The sequence below is a fragment of the Elephantulus edwardii genome, unplaced genomic scaffold (assembly GCF_000299155.1).
Source record: "Elephantulus edwardii isolate Elephantulus edwardi_28Jun2011 unplaced genomic scaffold, EleEdw1.0 scaffold00144, whole genome shotgun sequence".
NCBI classification, from domain to species: Eukaryota; Metazoa; Chordata; class Mammalia; order Macroscelidea; family Macroscelididae; genus Elephantulus; species Elephantulus edwardii.
Genome location: NW_006399894.1, coordinates 932,147 through 953,401, shown reverse-complemented (window position 1 = coordinate 953,401; position 21,255 = coordinate 932,147). Strand labels below are relative to the sequence as shown.

The window sequence follows — 21,255 nt, the reverse complement described above, 5'->3', positions numbered from 1 at the left end:
TATAGGACTGCCTGTGCCTGTGGAAACCAGGGGAAACTAAGGCTGGGAATGTGGTTAAGGGAGTTTCCTGACTCTGCATGGTAGGATGATGGACAAGGTAGGATTAGACCAGTCATATCATGTACTGTTGGAGAATTTCTGTGGGTCCTTCAAGTAATCCCTGAGCTGGACTGCTTTGGCTAATGCTATTAGTTAATTTATTATATTAGCTAACATTTTACAATTTTGTATTTTATAATACAAAGTAGGGTCTGTAGGATGTTATTCATGAGAATTAAGAATTATAATGACATCATTTGGAAGGAGGAGTGGCATCCACTTCCCTAATACCTTGCCTCCAGAAACCCTATGAACCTGGAGAGAGGATGAAAGGCACCCAAGCGTCAGGGACTCTCCCTTCATAGGGTCGCTATGAGTCGCCTGTGACTCGACGGCGCTTAAGAACAACAACAATGACATTATAAATGGTTATTAAAAAACACTGATTTCCAAATCAGAAATGTGACTTGAATTTCATTTCCATCTACTGGTAGTTTTTAGTACCACACTAGGGGATCTTTGATTTAAGAGAATTAGCACTCTCTGTTACGCTCCTAATTTCTCAATATTTCATGAAGGGCTTAATTATATAAATTATCCAGAGCAGTTTGGGCATTAGTGGGCCCTCAGCTATGGTTAGTCTCTGTGTGTGAGTGTGTTAGAAATAATGAAGTTCTGCTTTCTGCTCAGTGTAATTTACTGATAGGAAGAAAAAGGATAACCCTGATTAAGAAAGAAAAAGGTATGCCTTTACTGGTTTCCTTGCAGATCACCTCTTCTGCCAATTATTCACACATCACCATAAAATGTTACTGATAATAAATTAATCCATAATGAAATTTAATCTTGTCCTTAAAAACTAGGCATTAGTTTTTGATAAATTAATAATTTGTTAGAAAACATTACAAAAGATACTGGTTTTGGATCCCATCCTGATTTGCTTAGTATATTCCTGAAGGTGTGTCTGTGTGTGTATATATTTTATTATTATTATTAATTAATTATACTTATTCATATTTAATTATACATAGTACCAAAATTTTTATCCCTTCCTATACAAATTTCATTTCTCTAAAATTTTTTGTATTATTTTTGTCTTTCCTTAAACCTTTAGCCCCTTAGCAATGCATACCATGAATTAGCACAAGTTTATTCAACCAATAATCCTTCAGAGCTCCGAAATCTGGTGAACAAGCACAGTGAAACTTTTACTCGCGATAACAACATGGGGTTGGTGAAGCAGTGCTTGTCATCTCTCTATAAGAAGAACATTCAAAGGCTGACAAAGGTGAGGCTTTGCTGCCCTCATATAGCACCTCCTGGTTCTTCCAGGGTTGGTTTCTCTCTACTTCTCATAGTTATGTAAGAAAGAATGTGTGAAGAGTTCTATAATAAATAAGTCTATTGGAGGTAATTATTTCTACAGGAATTGGTCTTTCCCATATTAGAGTAGGAATAAAAGAACAGCTACATTGAGAAGCAGAGACAAGTAGCCTTTAAGAGGTCAGCATTTCCAGAAATACTGATACAAGTGATCAGAGTACAGTCCATTGTCGCCAGCATTGGGGCTCTCAGGCTGAGCTGACCTCCATGGCACTTGAAAGCCATGTTATGCTCTGGTAATACCATTTAGGCGTGGCTTGGACAGAATAAACACAGTCCAATGATGAATTATAAGTAAGTTAGATAATTTTCAAAATGACAAGAGTGTGATTTATTTAATGTAGAAAATATGTTTCATATCAAGAATACAGTTAATACACAAAAGTTTTTAAATTTTATTTACCAAAGAGTATTTTTTTTAATTATTATTAAATTTTATTAGTTTCAATGAACATTCACAGGGATTCTGGGCTTTCACTCCTTCATTGCCGCACCATTCTCTCCACCCTCCTCCCCAGTTTGTTCTTCTTCCCTGCGATCCAAATGTCTGTTTTAATTGTCCAATTACCACAGTGCTTGTCAAAGTCAGTTCTGATTAATCTCCTTTGTCGGTGTGTCCTTTGCCATTCCCTATCACTCCTCCCTGAGAGAGACTTCACCCTGATTCATAAGGAAAAGGGGATGGCGTATTCTCTTAGCTACTTCCTGCTGAAAAGGGACGCTGTGGGTTTCAGGGTGAAGATCTTCTCTCACTACTCTAAAGGGCCCCTTTGGCAGTAGGAAACACATAGACTATTATGGAGATTGATTTTGGAATTTAGATGCACTCTTATTGATTGTGCTTGGCCGTACATGTTCATATCCTTGAAGATGTATCATGGGGGTGTTGCAACCTAGAAGACACAAATTTGACTAACAAGTTATAAGTACATGAGTCAAAAATTATAGAAAAGTAAAAGAAAATATTCTTTCATTGTTTTACAAACCCTCCCCCAGGTCCCCTCCACCATGTAGCCCTCGCACTAGACTCCTGTGATGACAGAAATACCTAGTCACATATCTCTTTTACACAGTTTTCTCCCTCCTCTGTTTCAGTGCAGTATACATTATTGAACCCATCTTACTCAGTCTCTCCCCAACCCCAAGGTTAGTCACATTCTACAACAGTGGCATCATGTAATATTTGTCCTTTTGTGACTGGGATATTTCACTCAGCATAATGTTCTCCACAGTCAACCATTTTGAATCATATTGCATGAGTTCCTTGTTTTTTAATGCAGCATAGTATTCCATTGTGCGAATATACCACAGCTTCTCTAGCCATTCGTTTGTTGATGGGCACTTAGGTTGTTTCCAACTCCTTGCTATTGTGAACAAAGCTGCAATAAACATGGGTGTGCATATATCTGCTTGGATGTCAGCTATGGTCTCTTCAGGGTATATTCCCAGTAGTGGAATTGCTGGGTCAAATGGTATCTCTATTTGCAACTTTTTGAGAAAGCACCATACTGCTTTCCACAGGGGTTGCACCGTTTTACACTCCCACCAACAGTGAATCAGGGTTCCAGTTTCTCCACAACCTCGCCAGCATTTGTTGCTTGCTGTTCTGTTAAATTTTGCTATTTTGACTGGGGTGAGATGATATCTCATAGTTGTTTTAATTTGCATCTCTCTTAGGGCTAGGGATTTTGAGCATTTCTTCATGTGCTTGTTAGCCATCTGAATGTCGTCTTCGGTGAAGTGCCTGTTCATATCCTGTGCCCATTTTTCTATTGGATTATTTACCTTTATCTTGTTGTGGTGCTCAAGTATTTCATAAATTCTGGATATAAGTCCCTTATCTGATATGTTATTACCGAATACTTTTTCCCAGTCAGTGGCGTCCCTTTTTACCCTACTGGAGAAGTTTTTGGATGTGCATAGGGATTTGAGTCTTAGAAGATCCCATTCATCTGTGTTGTCTTCTCCTGGTTGTAGGTTTTCCAGGATACTGGGAAGACTGTTTATGTTGTGGATTAGGACTTCTAGTGTTGTTCCTAGCTTTTCTGTAATGAAGTTTATAGTCCTTGGTTTTAGTCCTAAGTCCATGATCCACCTTGAGTTGGTTTTTGTGAATGGAGTGAGGTGTGGGTCTTGCTTGAGTCTTTTGCAGATATTTTTCCAATTTTGCCAACACCATTTGTTAAAAAGGCTGTCGTTCCCCCACTTCACTGATTTCATCTCCTTGTCAAAAATCAGTTGACCATAGATAGATGGGTTGATCTCTGGATTCTCAATTCGATTCCATTGATCTATGTGTCTGTCATTGTACTAGTACCATGCTGTCTTTACCACTACGGCAGTGTAGTAGGATTTGAGATCAGGGAGTGAGATACCTCCTACCGTTCTTCTATTCTTAAGGAGTGCTTTGCTTATTCGGGGCTTTTTTCCATTCCATACGAAATTGGAGATTGCCTTTTCCATCTTGTTGAAGAATGGGATTGGTATTTGTATTGGGATTGCATTAAATGTGTAAATTGCTTTTGGTAGTATTGCCATTTTCACAACATTGAGTCTTCCTATCCATGAGCAAGGGATATTCTTCCACTTTTCAAGATCTCTTTTTGTTTACCAAAGAGTATTTTTAAAAGGTATTTAGACTTAAATACAATTTTAGATATCAAAAAAAGAATTCAATCTCGTGTGTGTTAGGAAGGTATTTTCTGCAAGTAATATGAAGAGTAAGTACCAAGAATATCTCAAACAAATACAGCATTAGGTTTTGTTGTGTGGGTTTTGTTTGTTTGTTTGTTTGTTTGTTTGTTTTTTCGTTTGAGAATACTACTCAGAGATCTAGCATCTCCCAGCTCTTGACAACATGATGAATCTACTTATGTGCGTACCCTCTGTCACAGTAGTGATGGTGGAGGAGCAAGAGCTAGCAAGAGCTAGGGCTACCTGATGGGAGAGCCACTGGTGGAGGATGGTGAAAGGAAGGGAAGATCTGAAGATAAAGACCCAGAAAAGGTGCCTTTCCCTGGCACTCAGGAGAATTGGGTACGAATTGTGTCAGGGCTAGCAGTGAAGGTCAGCAAACTGACAAGGATAAGTGCTCCTTCAGGAGGAGAGAAAGAAAATAAAGAGGTGATCACTGGACAGAAGAGAATAATGACTGGACTTTGTAGAGAGAATAAATATAGCTTCCTGACTAACAGAAATACATCTAGTTAATTTATTTTCTTACCATTTAGGAAGGTAAAAGGATTCACGGCACTGGCGCCATAGGAAGGCTTTTTTGGTTGACTCCAAGAAAAAAAATACTTGTTTCTTGAACTTCTGTTCCTTGGCTCCTTGCTAATCTTCCTGTAGAAGAAAATATTTTCTAACACAGACTAACAGAGAAGTTGAAAACAATTCATTTGTAAAATAAAAATTAAAGACATGAATGAAAAAACACCTCAAAATACAGCAAACACAATTTAACTTGTCAGCAGGTAAAAAGCTGATCTGACCCATTGACTGAAAACTAGGGTCTAAGATGCACAAAGCAATAAGTAGCCTGTTTTCCCCCACAGAATTGTTTGTTTGCTCCATAATTATTGCTTATAACCACTCACCAAGTAGAGGGTCACATAAAAGAATCAAAATATTAAAAAAGACAAAACAGGGCATGTGCAAAAAGATGTTAAATTTCAACATCGAAAAAAAAAAGTTAAATGAAGATTTAGAATTTAAGGTCTATTTAAGTAGACATCATTGCAAAATTCATTGGTTTACTATGTCATGAAACTTAGGTCATAGTTTATCATTTTGGAATAAGTAGTTTATAAATTGAAAAGTCAGTTAAAGATATACAGTTTTCTCTTTAGTATTGAATACATCCCGAGCAAGTTTGACCACATATATACAAGGGTCTGGAGGTGACTGGCTCTGGACTGAGGAAGTGACTCCCCAGAGTCGTCATTGTCAGTGTCCAGATCCTCCCAGGCTGCTGCCAGTCCTTAGCAGATTCATCCTCAACATGGTAATTACACCTTTTGTTTGGTTTCGTGTCCTAGAGCCAAAATAATTAAAAGAGGAAACCAATGGATTTTCTAGCCGAGTTAGTTATTAGAAATTAAAAAACAAAAAAAACCAATTTTGTTTATGCATCTTTGGCTAAAACTCAGTGACTGGCATTGTTGACTGGGAAGCGACTAGAGAGGAGTTACTGCGTGGGGAGGTTAAATCTTCCCAATGAAAAACTTTATTGTTAACAATTTAGTAGTCATTTGTTCTTGTTAGGTGCCATCAAGTGGAGTGTGACTCATAGCAATCCTATGAACAATAGCTCTGAACCCTGTCCTACCTTATGCCATCCTCATCATCTCTGATACCCTTGAACCCATTGCTGCAGTCATAATAGCCGTCTACCTCCTTGGGGATCTTCCTCTTTTTCAGTGACCCTCCACCCTTGCAAGCATGATGTCCATTTCCAGGGATTAGCCTCTCCTATGTTTTTACATCTTGAGTAATCTAGTTATACTTGTCTTGATTACTTTCTCATCTTTGTCAAACAAACTGCCAGTTACAAAGTTGGGATCATACTCTGTTGGTTATCTGCTGCTACTATAACACATAACAATAAATCAGTCTAAAAGTATTATATTTTAGGGCATTATTTTTATTGTAGGAGTAAGCAATGAGGGTTGCAGAGTGGATTATATTTGGGGGTAGGGGGTGGGGTTTGGGGAGGTGTGGGGGGATTGTGTACCAATGAGGGAGTTTTTCTTTTGCTTTTCAAGGAGAGGAGCAAACTGGGGGTGGGGGGGAGGTTTGTGTGGGGAGAAGGGTGCAACAATGAATGAATGGAATTCCAAAATCTCTGTAGATGTTCATTGAAATGAAAAATAAACAAACTAAATTTAAAAAAAAAACAAATTCATTTCTCACAGTTTAGCAGACTAGAAGTCCAAATTCAACATACCGAGTCTCGGGGGAGACATTATCTCACTCTCTAGAGGAAGATCCGTTATCTCTGAGTTTGTGCTCCTAGGCAGTCCTCATACAGTTCAGTACGTAACTTACCTTTTACCTTCCCACCTCCCAGAGTCGTGGCCTTTCCTCATTTAAAACACATTTACTGCATCACATCCTCTTGAAAGTCTTAAACTAACTCCAAGTTCTAAATCTCATCTTCTGAATTTTCTCCATCAAATATGGCAAGACATTAAGTGTATTCTGACCTGGGAAAATATTTGTTTTCATCTGTGAACTTGTGAGATCTAGATTACAAGTTACCTGTTTCCAAAGTGTAGATAGTGAAAGAGATACAAGGTAAACATTTTCATTACAAAGGGGAGAAAGTGCACAGAAAAGGGATAATGAGCACCAAGCAAGTCCCAAACCCAGCAGAACAATTTCTGTAATCCCGCAAAGCTTGAAAATAATCTGCTTTTATTTGATGGCCCTACCCTCCACTCTGAGTGTTTATCATGTCTTCTGAATTCCAGATGGAAGCTCCTTATCTTTGGTGAGCCCCAGTCTCCTAGTCCATTATATGGTGTCTCAACCCACCAGAGCCCACTCTTCGGCCCCTCGTGTGTGGCAGCTTCCCTCTTCAGCTTTGGATGGCAACTCCATCTCCTGGCACACCTTAACAGCTCCACACTTTAGAACTGATTTGGCAGATCTGACTCTTTGAATCCCAGAAGACTATGGCCCTGTGTTTTGAAACCAGAAAAATGCTTACTATGTACTTACCAGCGGTTCTACTGATCTCTGAACTGCTCCTTGAATGATCATTTTTCTTTTCTTAGAGAAAACAGATTTGTTTCTTTGACCTGCTTCCTCCCTTTAGAATTCTAAGAGGTAAATAGTGTTCTTTCTCTTTCTCCTTCATTCTCAGTTCATGGACTTTCTGCTGTAGTAGTTCATTAGATCCATTAGTCCCAGGCTTAATCTCTTTACTAATGTCCTAAGTCGTTGGTGAAAATTCTTGAACACAAGTCTTGTTTGTAGAACAGGATTTTCCAAGTCTTTAAGTTTTGTTTTCATTTTGCATATTTATGTTTAAATCCATCTCTCTTCTTAATTAACTGTAAAAGAGGAGAAACCAATGAATGGAAATCCAAATTCTCTGTAAATGTTTATTAAAATTATTTAAAAAAATTTTTTTTAAAAAAAGCGGAGAAACCATTATGCTCCTTCATCAGTCAAATTTCCCTGCTTCATAACATACAGGCTCAACCACCTTCTATCAACATTTGAACATAAGACAAGTTCTTTGCTATTGCATCAAAAGCACCACCCTTCCTCCATTGTCTATCATATTCTTCAAAAGCCTCACCAGAAGGACATTTAATGTCCATATTTCTAACAACTTTGTGTTGTTGATTCCATTTGTATTCATGAAAATAGAGACTTTCTCCATGGCTTTCTTCACTTTTCTTTTGCATCCTCACCAGAATCACCTTTGACATTCTGTAATTCTAACATCAGTCTCTTCAAGGCAACCTAGACTTTTATTAGATCCTATGGAACTGTTCCAGCTCTAGCTTTCACCTAATGCACAGTAAAAAGTTAAAAATAATTAACACTTCCAGCTTCTACCCATTACCCAATTCCAAATCCACTCCCACATGTTAAATATCCATAAGAACATCAAGTCACTCCTGGTACCAAATTCTATCTGTAACTATCTATCTATAACTCAGATAACTTTTAGTGCTGCTCTAAGATAAATATCAGACTTGGGGACTTTAACAAACAGAATCTTAATTTTCTTGCCATTTAGAATGTTAGAAGTTCAAGTTCAAGGTGCCTACTCTAGAGGAAGGCTTTTTCTTTCTCTCAACTCTGGAGGAAGATCCTTGTCTCTGAGCTTCTGCTGGGTAATCTTCGCAGGTCTCGGGACGTCTCTGCCTCTCCTATTCTGGCTTGTTTATTTGATCTCTTTTTATATCAGAATCTTTCAGAGGTCTGCATCAAAGCCTTAGAGCTGGGAGGGAGACAACTTGACTGTTGTCCCCACTGCTAGAGATCTGCTTTAAGGCCCCAAAACTCAACCATCTTCCTCGTTGCTTCCTAGTACTGTACACCTGGAACTGTACATTGTCAGAGAACTGCCAGAAGTTCAAGCTGGATTTAGAAGATGTCATCTTACTCCACAATCAACACTCAGGAAATCAAAAGATTAATTACACTGGGAAAATCTGCTGCCAAGGACCTTTCCAAAGTACTGAGAAACAGCAATATCAGTCTAGAGACTAAGGTGCTCTTGATCCAGGCCATGATTTTCGCAATTACTTGCTATGCATCAGAAATCTGGACAGTGACTAAGGATGACAGAAGAATTGATGCCTTTAAGTTGTGGTGCTGGAAAGAAAACAACTAAGCTTGTCTTAGGAACCAAATTTCTCCTTGAGGGCTAGGATTTTGAAGCTCAGTTGCATACTTTGGACATGTGGCCAGGAGGGACCAGTACTTGGAGAAGGACATCGTGCTTGGAAGGGTGGAGGGACAGCTCAGTAGAGAAAGACCCCTGATGAGATGGATACAGGTAATTGGGGCAATAGGAACAGGTGTATTAGAGTCAGTGAGACTGGCTCAGAACAGAGCAGGCTTCAGAGCTGTTGTACATAGAATTGCTATGAGTTGTAGGCAACTTGGTGGCACATAACAACAATACACCACTAGGAATATCATTGCTGATGTAGATAGATGGCTGACTGAAATTAGAGAATACCAGAAGACTGACTGTTTTACTGACTATGCAGAGATGTTTAACTATATCGATCACAACAAACTATGACCAACATTGAGAAGAATGGGAATCCCGGAACACTTAATTATGCTCATATGAAATCCATATCTAGACCAAGAATCTGTTGTCTGAAGTAATAGAGCAAGGAAACACCATATAGTTTAAAGACAAGAATGGTGTGTGTCAGGGTTGCATCCTTTCTCCATACCTATTCTGTATGTACTCTAAGACAAGCGTGGCATCAGAATCAGGAAGACTCATCAACAACCTGCATTATGCAAGTGACACAACCTTGTTTGCTGAAAGTGAGGAAGACTTGAAACACTTGCTATAGAAGATCAAAGACTATAGAGCCTTCAATATGGAATGCATCTCATCTTCAGAAAAACAAAATTCCAATAAGCAACATCATGATAGAGAAATGATTGCACTTGTGAAAATTTCATCTTACTTGGATCCCTAGCAGTCAGGCAATCAAGAGACATATTGCACTGGGAAAGTGTGTTTTCAGGGACGTCTTCAAATTACTGAGGTGCAGTGATACCAGTTCGAAGGTTAAGGTGCACTTGAGTCAGGCCATAATCTTTTTAATCACGTGCTGTGCATTTGAGAGCTGAACAGTGACTAAGGATATAAGAAGAGTTTAAGTTGTGGTATTGGAGAAGACTACTAAATATCCCATGGACTACCAAAAGAACAAACAGAAATATCTTGGAAGAAGTGCAACCAGAGTGCTTTTTGGAAGTAAGGATGGTGTGGCATCAGCTCACCACTTGTGGCATATTGTTGGGCTCTTCTTTGGAAAGGGACACTATCCTTGGAAAGGTGGAGGGTCACTGAAAGAGAGGAAGACCGTCAATTAGATAGATTGACACAGTGACTGCAGCAGAGGGCTCAAATGTGTCATATATGATAAAGATGGCACAGGACCAGACAAGGGTCAGATCTGTTGTTCATAAGATCACTGAGTCATACTTGACTCAATAGCACCTGACATTAACATCTCAATAGAGATTGATTTAAAGCACAATTTATACTAATCTTCATACTGCAACGAAGACAGCCTAGATTATAACCACAGTATAGAGGTTAGCATTTACAACACATAATTTAGGAAACACTGTTAATCCATAGCAAGGTAGGTTGTTTGGTTTTGGTTGTTCTTTTTCTTTTTTTGCAAAGTGGTTCTTTCTGAGGGATAAATTTTGGCTTTATCAGAAATAATGTTCATCTGACAAGCACCTACGTAATGAAGGCGCTGTACTAGCAATTTGACAGATGTTTCAGATCCAGGTCCTGCCATCAGGAGACCTAGGCTCTAACAGTGATCATGGCTCTCCATGCTAGTCTCTCCATTGTTTTGAGGGACTTTTTCCATGCAGTTTGTCATCACCCTGTTTACATGGTAACACAGAATTTTACTTTTTGGTTTCTCCAAACTTAGTAGATTCCATTCTTTTTGGTCATAAGAATTTTCAAGATAAGGTTTTAACTTGCCTAGCTCAGAAAGCGCCATTAATAACAAATATTGCCAATTTAAAAAAAAAAAAACCACCAAAACCCATTTCTGTGGTCATCAGGTTGATTCCAGGTCATGGTGGCCAGCATGTCACAAAATGAGCTGTTGCCCAGGGTTCTCTTAACAGTCATCTTAGGGAAGCCGATCCCCAGGCCTTTCTTCCATAGTGCCATTGAGTGGGCTGGAACTGCCTACCTTTAAATTGAGTGCAAACTGCTTGCCCTACCCAGGGATCAAAGTATAGTCAGCTGCCATAAAAACAAAATATTTGTCAAATTTCATCCTGAGGGGGCATTTTTCTCACATTCTGGGTGCAGCAGTAGGAGACACTGGTTTCCTTTGTAGACTACAAATTGTAGGCTCTGACTCTCTTCCCTCATTTGTTTAAAACTTATCATTTTGTAGCATACATATGAGATTTTTCCATTTGTATTGAGTAGATAATATGTAAGGAGCTCTGGTCACCTAATGGTGAGTTGCATTATCAACCCAAAGGCACCTGGTCCATATCGCCGCTCCATGGGAGAAAGATGGACAGCCTCCTCCCATGTAACTTGCAGCCTCTGAAAACCTGGTGGAGGGTCAATTCTGACTCTATGGCACGTAATGACAACAGATAAATAGAACATTTTCATAACAGAACATTTCTCCATTCATTTCTTCTACCCCAGCCCCTTTTTTTCTTTCCCCAACAGTGACCAGTATTATCTGTTTGTTTCTCCTATCATGCTAGAGATAGTTAGTGCATGCACATAAATATTTTTTCCCATTTTTGCACAAACTGTAGCATACCAAATACACTTTTCTGTACTCTTTTTAATCATTAATAATGTACAGATCTTTGATTCTCTTTTTATTTCTTAAAGAGCTTCCTTGTTTTCCTTTTATAACTAGAAATATTCTATTTATGTGTCTGTGTTATAATTCATTTTATGAAATTTTTGTTCATGGACATTTATTGCTATTATAAATATACATATATGGGATATGTGTAGAAATCTGTTTAATCCATTACACTTTCATTTCATGGATTTCACGTCACATTTCATCTATTTCACTTCTAATTGTGGATGTAGTAGTTCCTTTCTCTGACACTCACCCCCTGATATAGGTCAGATCTAAAGTTAAAATGCACAGTCCTAGGGAGCACTGGTGGCCTAGTGGCAAGAAGCTGCACTGCAATCCCAGAGATATGCGGTTCGAATCCACTAGATGCTGTGCTGGAGAAGGAGGAGCCATCTCCTCCTGTACCAGTCAGATCTCATTTGACGGTACACACACAAAAAATAATAAAAATAATTTTTTTTAAAAAAAAAAGGCACAGTCCTCCAGTGATGCCCAAGATTTCAGACCCTAGCTGTGAAAACTGAGGCCCCAGGACCCCCTTAATTAATCACCTATTGATTTCTACTACTTCAGGGTTCATAATTTGTTAAAATGTGTATTTAAGATTAGAGATTAAAGCAAAAAGGATACAGCTGAAGAGACAGGTAGGACAAGTCTGGGATGATTTCTGATACAGAACTTTAGTATTCCAAAAGATGTGCTATTGTTCTACATCTCTTACCACCAAACAGAAAGCTAATGGAATCTCAGTGTCTAAAGCTTTTATTGGTGATCTCCCTGCAAAGACATGATTTATTGAATCAGTGCTCATGTGGCTGAACTCAAGCTCCAATTAACTCCTCACTCAGAGTTGCTATTTCTGACTTGGCTGGCCTCAAAGAATCAATTCATTTCGCATAGCCTATTAGATAGGTATTATCTGGATCCTTCCTCAGAAACCCCCTCAGTTACTGGGGAAATTACAAGACTTTAAAGGTAACCTCACAGGAACAAAGGGCAAAGATCAGAGTCTTTAGGTAAAGTTCATTGTAAACCCTGCTGATAGAAGCCTAACAAGAGGACCACTGGGTCCAGAGGGAGGTGCTCAGGAATCTGAGGTTGATGTTAGGCACTCTTAAATATCTTCCGGTTCATGCTACCCTGTGTACAATAGGACAGAACATTGCCTGGTCCTGTGCCATCCTTAAAATTACTGCTATGCTGTGCCCTTAGTTGCAATGACTATGTCAAGCCAAAGTTGAGGTTCTTCTTTTCTTCTTTTGTCCAGAGACTGGACCCCTTGATAATATGCCCAGATTAGGAGAGGCAAAGTTTTGCCAGTGGAATTTGAAGGGGGCTGCTCGGTTGTCTTCCCTAGTTGTATCTGTATGAAGATTCCTTCTGGCTATGAGTAAATGTAACTGTTTCCTCAGACTTAGGTTAGTGCAGCATATTATCTAACTTTTCTGTTTTGGCAAACTGTAAAAATGGAACTCTTGATGTGATCTTGTTTTTACTTTTCTAAATTAGCTTGAATTTTTAAAAAATTATAGAGACCCCTTTGTTTTCCTTTTATGTTTACAAATTGTTTTTCTCTGTTCAGATTGTTGACCTTTTTTCTGCTGTTTTGCAAGAGTATACTGCATACTCCAAAAATTTACCCCTTATCCCACTCCATTAGGAATCTGATGACTATAACCACTGAGTTGACAATTTCGTTTGTCTTCACAAACTAAAATTATGTTGTACTACCATCTTTGGAAATGGACATCATGCTTTGAAAGATAGAGTCTGCAAAGGAGCAGAAGACCTTCAGTGAGATGGAGAGACATGGTGACTTCAGTGATGGTGTCTAGAGTGTCAGAGATAATGAGGATGGCATAGCATAGGGCAAGATTCAGGTCAGCTGTTCATCAGGTTGCTGTGAGTCGTACTTGACTCAACAGCACCTAACCATGGCAGTCGTGGAAAAGGAGCTCTGGTGGCGTAGTACGTGACCGGTTGTGCTGTTAACCAAAGGTCAGCAGTTGAAATCTACCAATTGCTTCCCAGGATAAAGGCAGGTAGTCTCCTCCTGTAAAGATTTGGAGCCCAGTAGGGGTTGGAATCAGCTTGTAACAGTGGGCTTTTGTCATGGGAGAGTAATTTTTTTTCATTGATTTGTTTAGGATGTCATGTGTATTTAATAAAGTGGCTTTTCCCCATTGTTTCTGTAATTAATTCTTCCAATTTCAGACATTTCTTACATTGTCATTACAAGATATGGCAAGTCGTGTGCAATTATCTGGACCTCAGGAGGCAGAAAAATATGTTCTACACATGGTAAGTGTTAATTAGCATGGTTTTGTCAGTATGAAGGCAGTGTGTTTTCTTTTTGGAAATACAGAAAAGGAACAAATCAAGGAAATAGTCAAAGTACCACTGTTAACATTTGGTCTTTTTCCTTGAAATCTACATATTTTCTTTTTTTTTTTTCCGGCGGGGGGTGGGGGTGGGGGTGGCGCTCTGGTGGCCTAGTGGCAAGATGCTACACTGCAACCCCAGAGGTACATGGTTCAAATACACCAGATGCTCTGCTGGAAAACGAGGGACAATTTCCTCCTGTACCAGTCAGATCTGATTTGACGGTACACACATATAATAATAATAATAAAAAAAATTTTTAAAAAAAGGAAATCTACACATTTTCTAATGATGTACTTGACTCTATCCTATTTGTTTTTCCTTATTTTATTCCATTTTTTATAAATATCCTTTAAAACCCTCGAGAAATATTTTTTTTTTTATATATACTAAACATCATGAGGATTTCACAGCTTGGAGGGAACGCTGGTGACCTAGTGGGTAAGGAGTTGCATTGCCCCTCTTTAAAAAGGGAGGCAGTTTATATCCACCAGCTGCTCTGCTTGGGGAGATGAGTGGTCTCCTCCCAGGCAGTTTACAGCCTCCGAAAAATCACTGGTGGGTCAGCTCTGAGTCAGTTCTAATTCAACAAGTCATAACAAAAAGCATAACGAGTCATAACAAAAGCAGCACCACCACCAGTGAGATTGTTGTTGCTGTTATGTGCTGTCGAGTTGCTTGCGACTCATAGCGACCCTATGTACAACAGCCCTAAACTCCGCTCTGTCCTGTGCCAATCGCACTGTCTCTGACACTCCCATCCCAATTATCCCAGTCACTGAATCAATCCACCTCATAGAGGGCCTTCCTCTCCTGCGCCGTCCCTCCACCCTCCCAAGCATGATGTCCCTCTCCAAGGACTGGTCTCTCCTCACAACATGTCCAAAGTATGTTAGATGGAGCCTCAGAATCCTTGCCTCCAAGGAGCCACCTGGTTTAACCCTTTCCAGGACAAATCTGTTTGTTTTCCTAGCAGTCCATGGTATTCTGAATACTCTTCTCCAGCACCACAGCTCAAAGGCATCAATTCTTCTTTATCCTCCTTGGTCATTATCCAACTCTCTGATGCATAACAAGTGATTGCGAAGACCATGGCCTGTATCAGACGCACCTTAGTCTCCAGAGAGACACCATTGCTCCTCAGTACTTTGGAAAGGTCCCTAAAAGCAGACTTTCCCATGGCAATGCGCCTTTTAATTTCCTGGCTGCTGGTGCCAAGACTGTTGACTGTGGAGCCAAGCAAACTAAAGCTGTGTACAATCTCAATCTCTTCACCATCCATCCTGATCCTGCCAATTGGTCCAGTCTTCTTGACATTGAGCCTCAATCCATATTGTAGGCTGCAGTCCTTGACACTCTGCAGCAGGTGCTTCAGGTCCTCCTCAGTTTCAGCAAGCAGGGTTGTATCATCCGCATAACGCAGATTGTTGATAAATCGTCCACCAGTCTTGACCCAACATTTCTCCTCATAGAGCCCAGCCTCCGGGATAATCTGTTCTGCATATAGGTTGAAAAGGTATGGAGATAGGATGCATCCCTGGTGCACGTCCTTCCCAATTTTGAACCATGCAGTGTTCCCTTGCTCTGTTCTGACGACTGCCTGCTGGTCCAAGTATAAGTTTCACATTAGAACGATCAAGTGTTCTGGGATTCCTATTCTTCTCAGAGTCAGCCATAGTTTGTTATGATCTACACAGCCTTTGCATAGTCAATGAAACACAGTGAGATTAGCTGGTTGAAAATGTAAATGTACCTGTAAATCAAAGCAGTGCTGCTTTCATCAAGAAAGTTTTGCTAAAATACATTTCTTGAACTTGACAAAGAACATCACTGATTTGTGTTCTGGTTCAAATCTGTTAGTTCACAGTGAATTGGTGTCACTAAGATGACTATACTTTGTGTTGCCCTGAGATAAAGGTACTGTAAAAAACATATACATATTCACTACCCAGCTTAAGAAATCAAACCAGTTTCATTTCAGTCACTATGTTGCAAGTCACTGCCAACATAAGCCATACACCCTGTTTGAGTTTTAGTCTTCTTATTATCTTTTATTATCAGTATCTTTCAAATCAAATTGTTGTGTTTGGATAATTCTTAAAATTATGTATAAATTACATATATAAAAGCAGACCCACTGTCATTGAGTTGTTTCTATCTCAGCAACCCTCAGGACAATTAGAATTGCCTCATAGGATTTGCAAGGCTGTAGATTTTTATGGAAGCAGGCTGCTGCATCTTGGGCAGTGATCTAAAACAACAAACCATTTTAGTTAGCAAGTGTGCATTTTAACTACTGTGCCACCAGGGATCCTAATACATACATGCATTAAACCTGACTAAGTAAAAACTAACAATGAAGAAGAGTTGGATTATGTTGGCATTTTTATTTTGTTATTCACAGTTATCCCATTTGTAGAAAGTTCTGGGTCATCTGGATTTTCCCTTGGAATGGTGATGATAATGTTTTATGTCAGAAGTTCAATGAGAGTTATCTGTATGGTTCTTTTTTTCCCTTCATGTATTTCATCTGATGTCAAAAGAGAGTCTGAAACTTGCACTAGACTCCAGAGAGGCTGACGACATAAGGGAAGAAGAAATGCTAAAATGAGAGAAATTAGCCAAACACTTCAAAGGGCACCTTGAAATGACAAATCAAAGCATTATAACAAAATGTGCAAAGAGCTGAAATTAGAAAACCAAAAGAGAACATGCTCAGTATTTCACAAGCTAGAACAACTGAAGAACCTCATTCTAGCCTGGAGTTGTAACACTGAAGAATTCCATAGACAAAATCTTGAGTGATGCAGAAAGCATTGAAGGAAGTTGGGCAGACAGAGTACTCAGAATCATACAAAAAGAAATTGGTCCATACTGAACCATTTCAGTGTAGGAATGGCATATGAACAAGAAAAATTACATTGAAGGAAGAAGTCCAAGTTGCACTAAAGGCATTTGCAAAAAACTTTAGGCCCAGGAAGAGGGCTACCTGGCCAACTGACTGAAAAAGACGTATTTGTTCCCACACCAAATAAAAGTTATCCAGAAGAGTTTGGAACGGATCAAAAAAATACCACTAATAACACATGCCAGTAAGAAAGATCTTGCTGGAGAATATTCAAAAAGAGACAGTACATTGAAAAGAACTACCACAAATCCATGCTGGATTCACAAGGAGCTATGGTACAAAATATTGCTGATGTAAGGTGGATGTTGACTAAAAGCAGAGAATATCAGAAAGCTGTTTACTTGTGTTTTATTGGCTATGAAAAGACTCAGCAATGTAGATCACAATAAATTAGGGTTATCATTGAAAAGTTAGAGCTAAATGAATGTCACAAAGTGAAAACTTCTATACAGCCAGCACTAAAATCAAGACAAAGAGTATTGTCAGCACCCCTGAACGGCTCTTGTGCTGCTCCCAGTTCCTTTCTTGACTCAAAGGACCATCATCATCCTAACATCTCATTTAACAACTGGTTTTGCTTACTTTGTTTATTTTGGACTTTATCTAAAAGAATACATAAATGCTTGTGCATCCATGCCCCTCCACGCTCATCTGACTTCTTTGCACAGCATTTTGAAATTCATGCATAATGTTTGTAGTTGTAGTTTGTTGCTTTTCGGGGCTGCAGTATTCCATGTGAAAATAATTACCCATAGTCATTAAATGGACATTTAGATTATTTTCATTGGGGTTCTTAAGCATAATACTTCTGTGGTGAACATGTGTTTGCTTTTCAGATGTATTCATTTTTTCAAAAATAAGCTGTTTTATACTGGTTTGCTTACAAAGTTCATAGACATTGGTTTCCCACCAGATCTTTCCCATTTCCTTTACCCACGCCCCCTCTTTTCTCAGATGTATTTGATTCACTTATTAAGGTAGTGACTCTCTTTGGCAACATAGAAAACTACATTCTACTTGTGTTGCTGGTTGTTACTAAATTGCAGGTATCCCTGAGTAGACCAGTTTAGACAGTTCACTTTCACTGCTAACAAATGAAATGATCATGATTCCTGTGGAAATAGTTGTAATGAATAATAATCATTGTTTGAAACTTTTATAGGACTCTCACATTTTAGCTTTATGGACAGGATTTGGATATGAGGGTTATTGACATAAACTCCCAGTTGCTGAAGCAGATAAAGAAAGTAGACCTTAAAACTACCTTAGAAACCACACAAGGCAGAAAAGGTTTGTTTTTTTTTTAAGGAGCAAGAAATCATTTTGGTTTAGAAACAAAAACGTATTGCCATTTTCGTTTTAAACCATAAGAGCCGTGTAATTATCTGTCAATTAAATTGATGCTTTAAAGTGCAAGGGCAGGAATTTTATATCTTCTTGTTTTACACCTCTTAGCATCTCTAGTGGTGGTAACACTTTCATACAAAGTCATATTTGTTGGGGTTTTTTTGTGCTTTCCTTGATAATAAATATCACCATATTCATGGGTCTAAACTTTTCATAATTTCTCTTTTTATTAGATTGAAGATGGTGAAATTTTTGCAAGTATTAACCAAAAGGACGGTATGGTTAGTTTTCATGATAACCCAGAGAAATACAATAACCCCGCCATGCTTCATAACATTGATCAGGAGGTAAATATAATGCAAGGCTTATTTTCTTTTATTGAGATTTCAGGTGTTGTAGATAAAATGTCCATTGTTTCTATAATCCAGGATCATTTCCATTTCAGACATAAATAAGTTTCCAGTTTATGAGCATGTCCATTTCTAAAATGGTAATTTCAAAATGGCTTGCATAAAACTCTTCCTGATTATATGATTTTAAATAATAGTTTTGATTTCCCAATTAGCTCACAAAAGGCTGCTCTAACTTAAGAATAGTGAAGGTTCTTACAGTTAGTAACATTCTGTCCATACTCTGTTGCCATTTACTGTGTTGGTGGTGTTTCTGTGGAGGCCAGGTCAGGATGTCAGGAAGGGGGGCTGAGTTGGACAGCTGAGGAAAGAGAAGGAACAAAGGGAAACCTCCTGCCTGAGCAGCCCCACCTTTGTTTTATGCAATTGTGCCACTCCAGTACCCTTTGAGACTCTACATCAGTTAATGTGGGGGATATTTGCCCTGGGCTGGGGACATGTGCTCAGATTCTTGTCTGTCTCTGCCTTTGATTGAGGAAATGGATTGAGTCAGAAATTCTGAGAAACCTTGTACATGTTCACATTATGTACCTTTACAACTATGCTTTGGAATTCTAGTGTTAAAATTTGGAAAAAAAAAAAACAACCAAAAACAGAACACAAAAACCAACAAGCCCTGAAAGCTGGCAGTGTTTTCTAGCTCATTTGATAAGGGTAAAATGGTACTTGAAATAATGTGTAGTCTTTATCTCAGTTAGTAGTTAATATTCTTGTTTCACTGCATACCATATCAATGCGTTTGATTTTTGCCAGGAGTATTAGGTAATAGATAGTACTTGTACTTGATGGACTCTGAAATTGAAAAAAACACCACCAAGACCCATTTGCACCACTCTGAAATTGAAAAAAACACCACCAAGACCCATTTGCACCATAGGTTTCAGATGTAAGAATTAAAAACCTACAGTGATCATTGTTATTAAGTTCATTCTGACTCTTAGTAACCTTATAGGACAAAATAGAAACCCCACAGTTTTCCAAATCTTTATGGAAGCAGATGGCCACGACTTTCTCCTGTGTAATGGTTGGTGGTTTTGGAAGGCAACTTTAGCCAGTGAGTTAGTTAACAGCCAAGTGTTTTAACCACTGTACCATGAAAGTTGCTGCTATGAATTCTCCCTCTCTGCCTTCGATTTGGATACCACTTGTAGCTGATCCTCTATTGAATTTCCAAGGCTATGAATTGCTCATAAAAAAATTACCTGTCTTTCTCCCTCAGAACCCCTGGTGGATACAAACCACCAGAGGGAGACATAACCTTTGAATAAGCAATGCAACACCCTACAAATAATGCTACCAAAGTTTCCTACTTTACTATCAGCCTACTTTTTGAAAAATGCAATGGTTAGCCTCAAACTATTTCTTAATCATTGTCAAATATGCTTTACATAGATGCTGAAATGTATAGAGCTTGATGAGCGGCTGAAAGCCATGGATCAAGAGATTACAGTGAATCCCCAGTTCGTGCAAAAGGTGACTATGTTTATCCATTACCTACAGGTGGTCTTATTGAAGAAGATGGGGGCTTGCCACATCAGGATTATTTTTAGTAATAGTTGTCTTTGCTTTTCCATAATATCTAGAAGTGGGATTGTTGAAAAAGATGGTGTTGCCATGCCACCTCTTCATCATACAGAGGTCTTTGTTTTTCATTGAGGAAACAGTGAATAACTTCAGTACATTTGTTGGGAGCTGGTGGAAATCCCTTGATAAGAGCAAACATAAATACACCAATCCACTTTTCTTCTACAGAGTATGGGATCACAAGAAGATGATTCAGGAAACAAACCATCCAGCTACTCTTGAAACTAGCATCCTACCTGAGTTAAAGAAACTATCACTGAACCCAGTGGTGAGTGTTAGGCACGAGCAGAGAGAACCAAGACTGTTTCACCTGTATGTTCAGAAATTAAATTTTGTTGTACTCTGTACTTTGAGAAAAACCATTCTCTCTGCAAAGAAAGGAAAAAAAAGAATCTTGACCTTTTAAAGCCTATTGTGGATTTATTTATCATCTGTTTAATGTTGTTATTGCATTAAATATACCTTTTTGTTTTAAATTACTTGAATGCTGATGTGTTTCTTTATCATTTTTTTTCCTCCTCTGAAAGTTTTTGAAGGAATACATTCAGAGTAAATTTCAGAGACTTTGAGAATCAGTTGTTTTTAAAAAATGGAATCCATGTGGAAAAAAGTTAATTGCCTAATAATTAGAAATAATGTACATTTCCTCACAGTGTGAATTGGAAATTAAAGGTATACCATTCCATTCATACCTTTTTTTTTTTTTTCCATTCATATCTTTAATGCAGTTGTTAGGTGCCATCAAGTCCACTATAACTCGTAACAACCCTGTAAACAACAGATCTGAACCTTAACCTGTCCTGCAACATCCTCATTATCTCAGACACATTCATGCCCATTGCTACAGTCATTTTGTCAGTCCATCTCACTGAGGGCCTTCCACCTTTCCCAGCATGATGTCTTTTTCCCACAACTGGCCCTCATGACATGTCGAGCTTATGTGAGATAGAGTTTTACTGTTCCACTCTGTGGAACAACCTAGTTACACTTCCTCCAAAATGGGCTTGTTTGTTCTTTTTATAATCCATGGGATATTCTGTATTCTTCACCAACACCACATTTCAAAGGTATTTCTTCTTCAGTCATCCTGATGCAGTATCCCATTTTCAGAGCA

The 21,255-nt window shown here is 38.7% G+C and overlaps 1 protein-coding gene across 1 annotated transcript in view; it reads left to right on the top strand.

Annotated features, from left to right (window-relative positions):
* COPS3 (COP9 signalosome subunit 3) overlaps nucleotides 1-20,525 on the top strand; it is a 35,689-nt gene extending 15,164 nt beyond the window's left edge. The window contains exons 8-12 of the mRNA XM_006894471.1: nucleotides 1,154-1,327; nucleotides 13,725-13,811; nucleotides 18,381-18,494; nucleotides 19,950-20,030; nucleotides 20,310-20,525. Coding sequence (XP_006894533.1) covers nucleotides 1,154-1,327; nucleotides 13,725-13,811; nucleotides 18,381-18,494; nucleotides 19,950-20,030; nucleotides 20,310-20,363 — 510 coding nt within the window. The 3' untranslated portion in view covers nucleotides 20,364-20,525. The remainder of the gene's footprint in view (nucleotides 1-1,153; nucleotides 1,328-13,724; nucleotides 13,812-18,380; nucleotides 18,495-19,949; nucleotides 20,031-20,309) is intronic.
* Nucleotides 20,526-21,255: the final 730 nt, after the last annotated feature.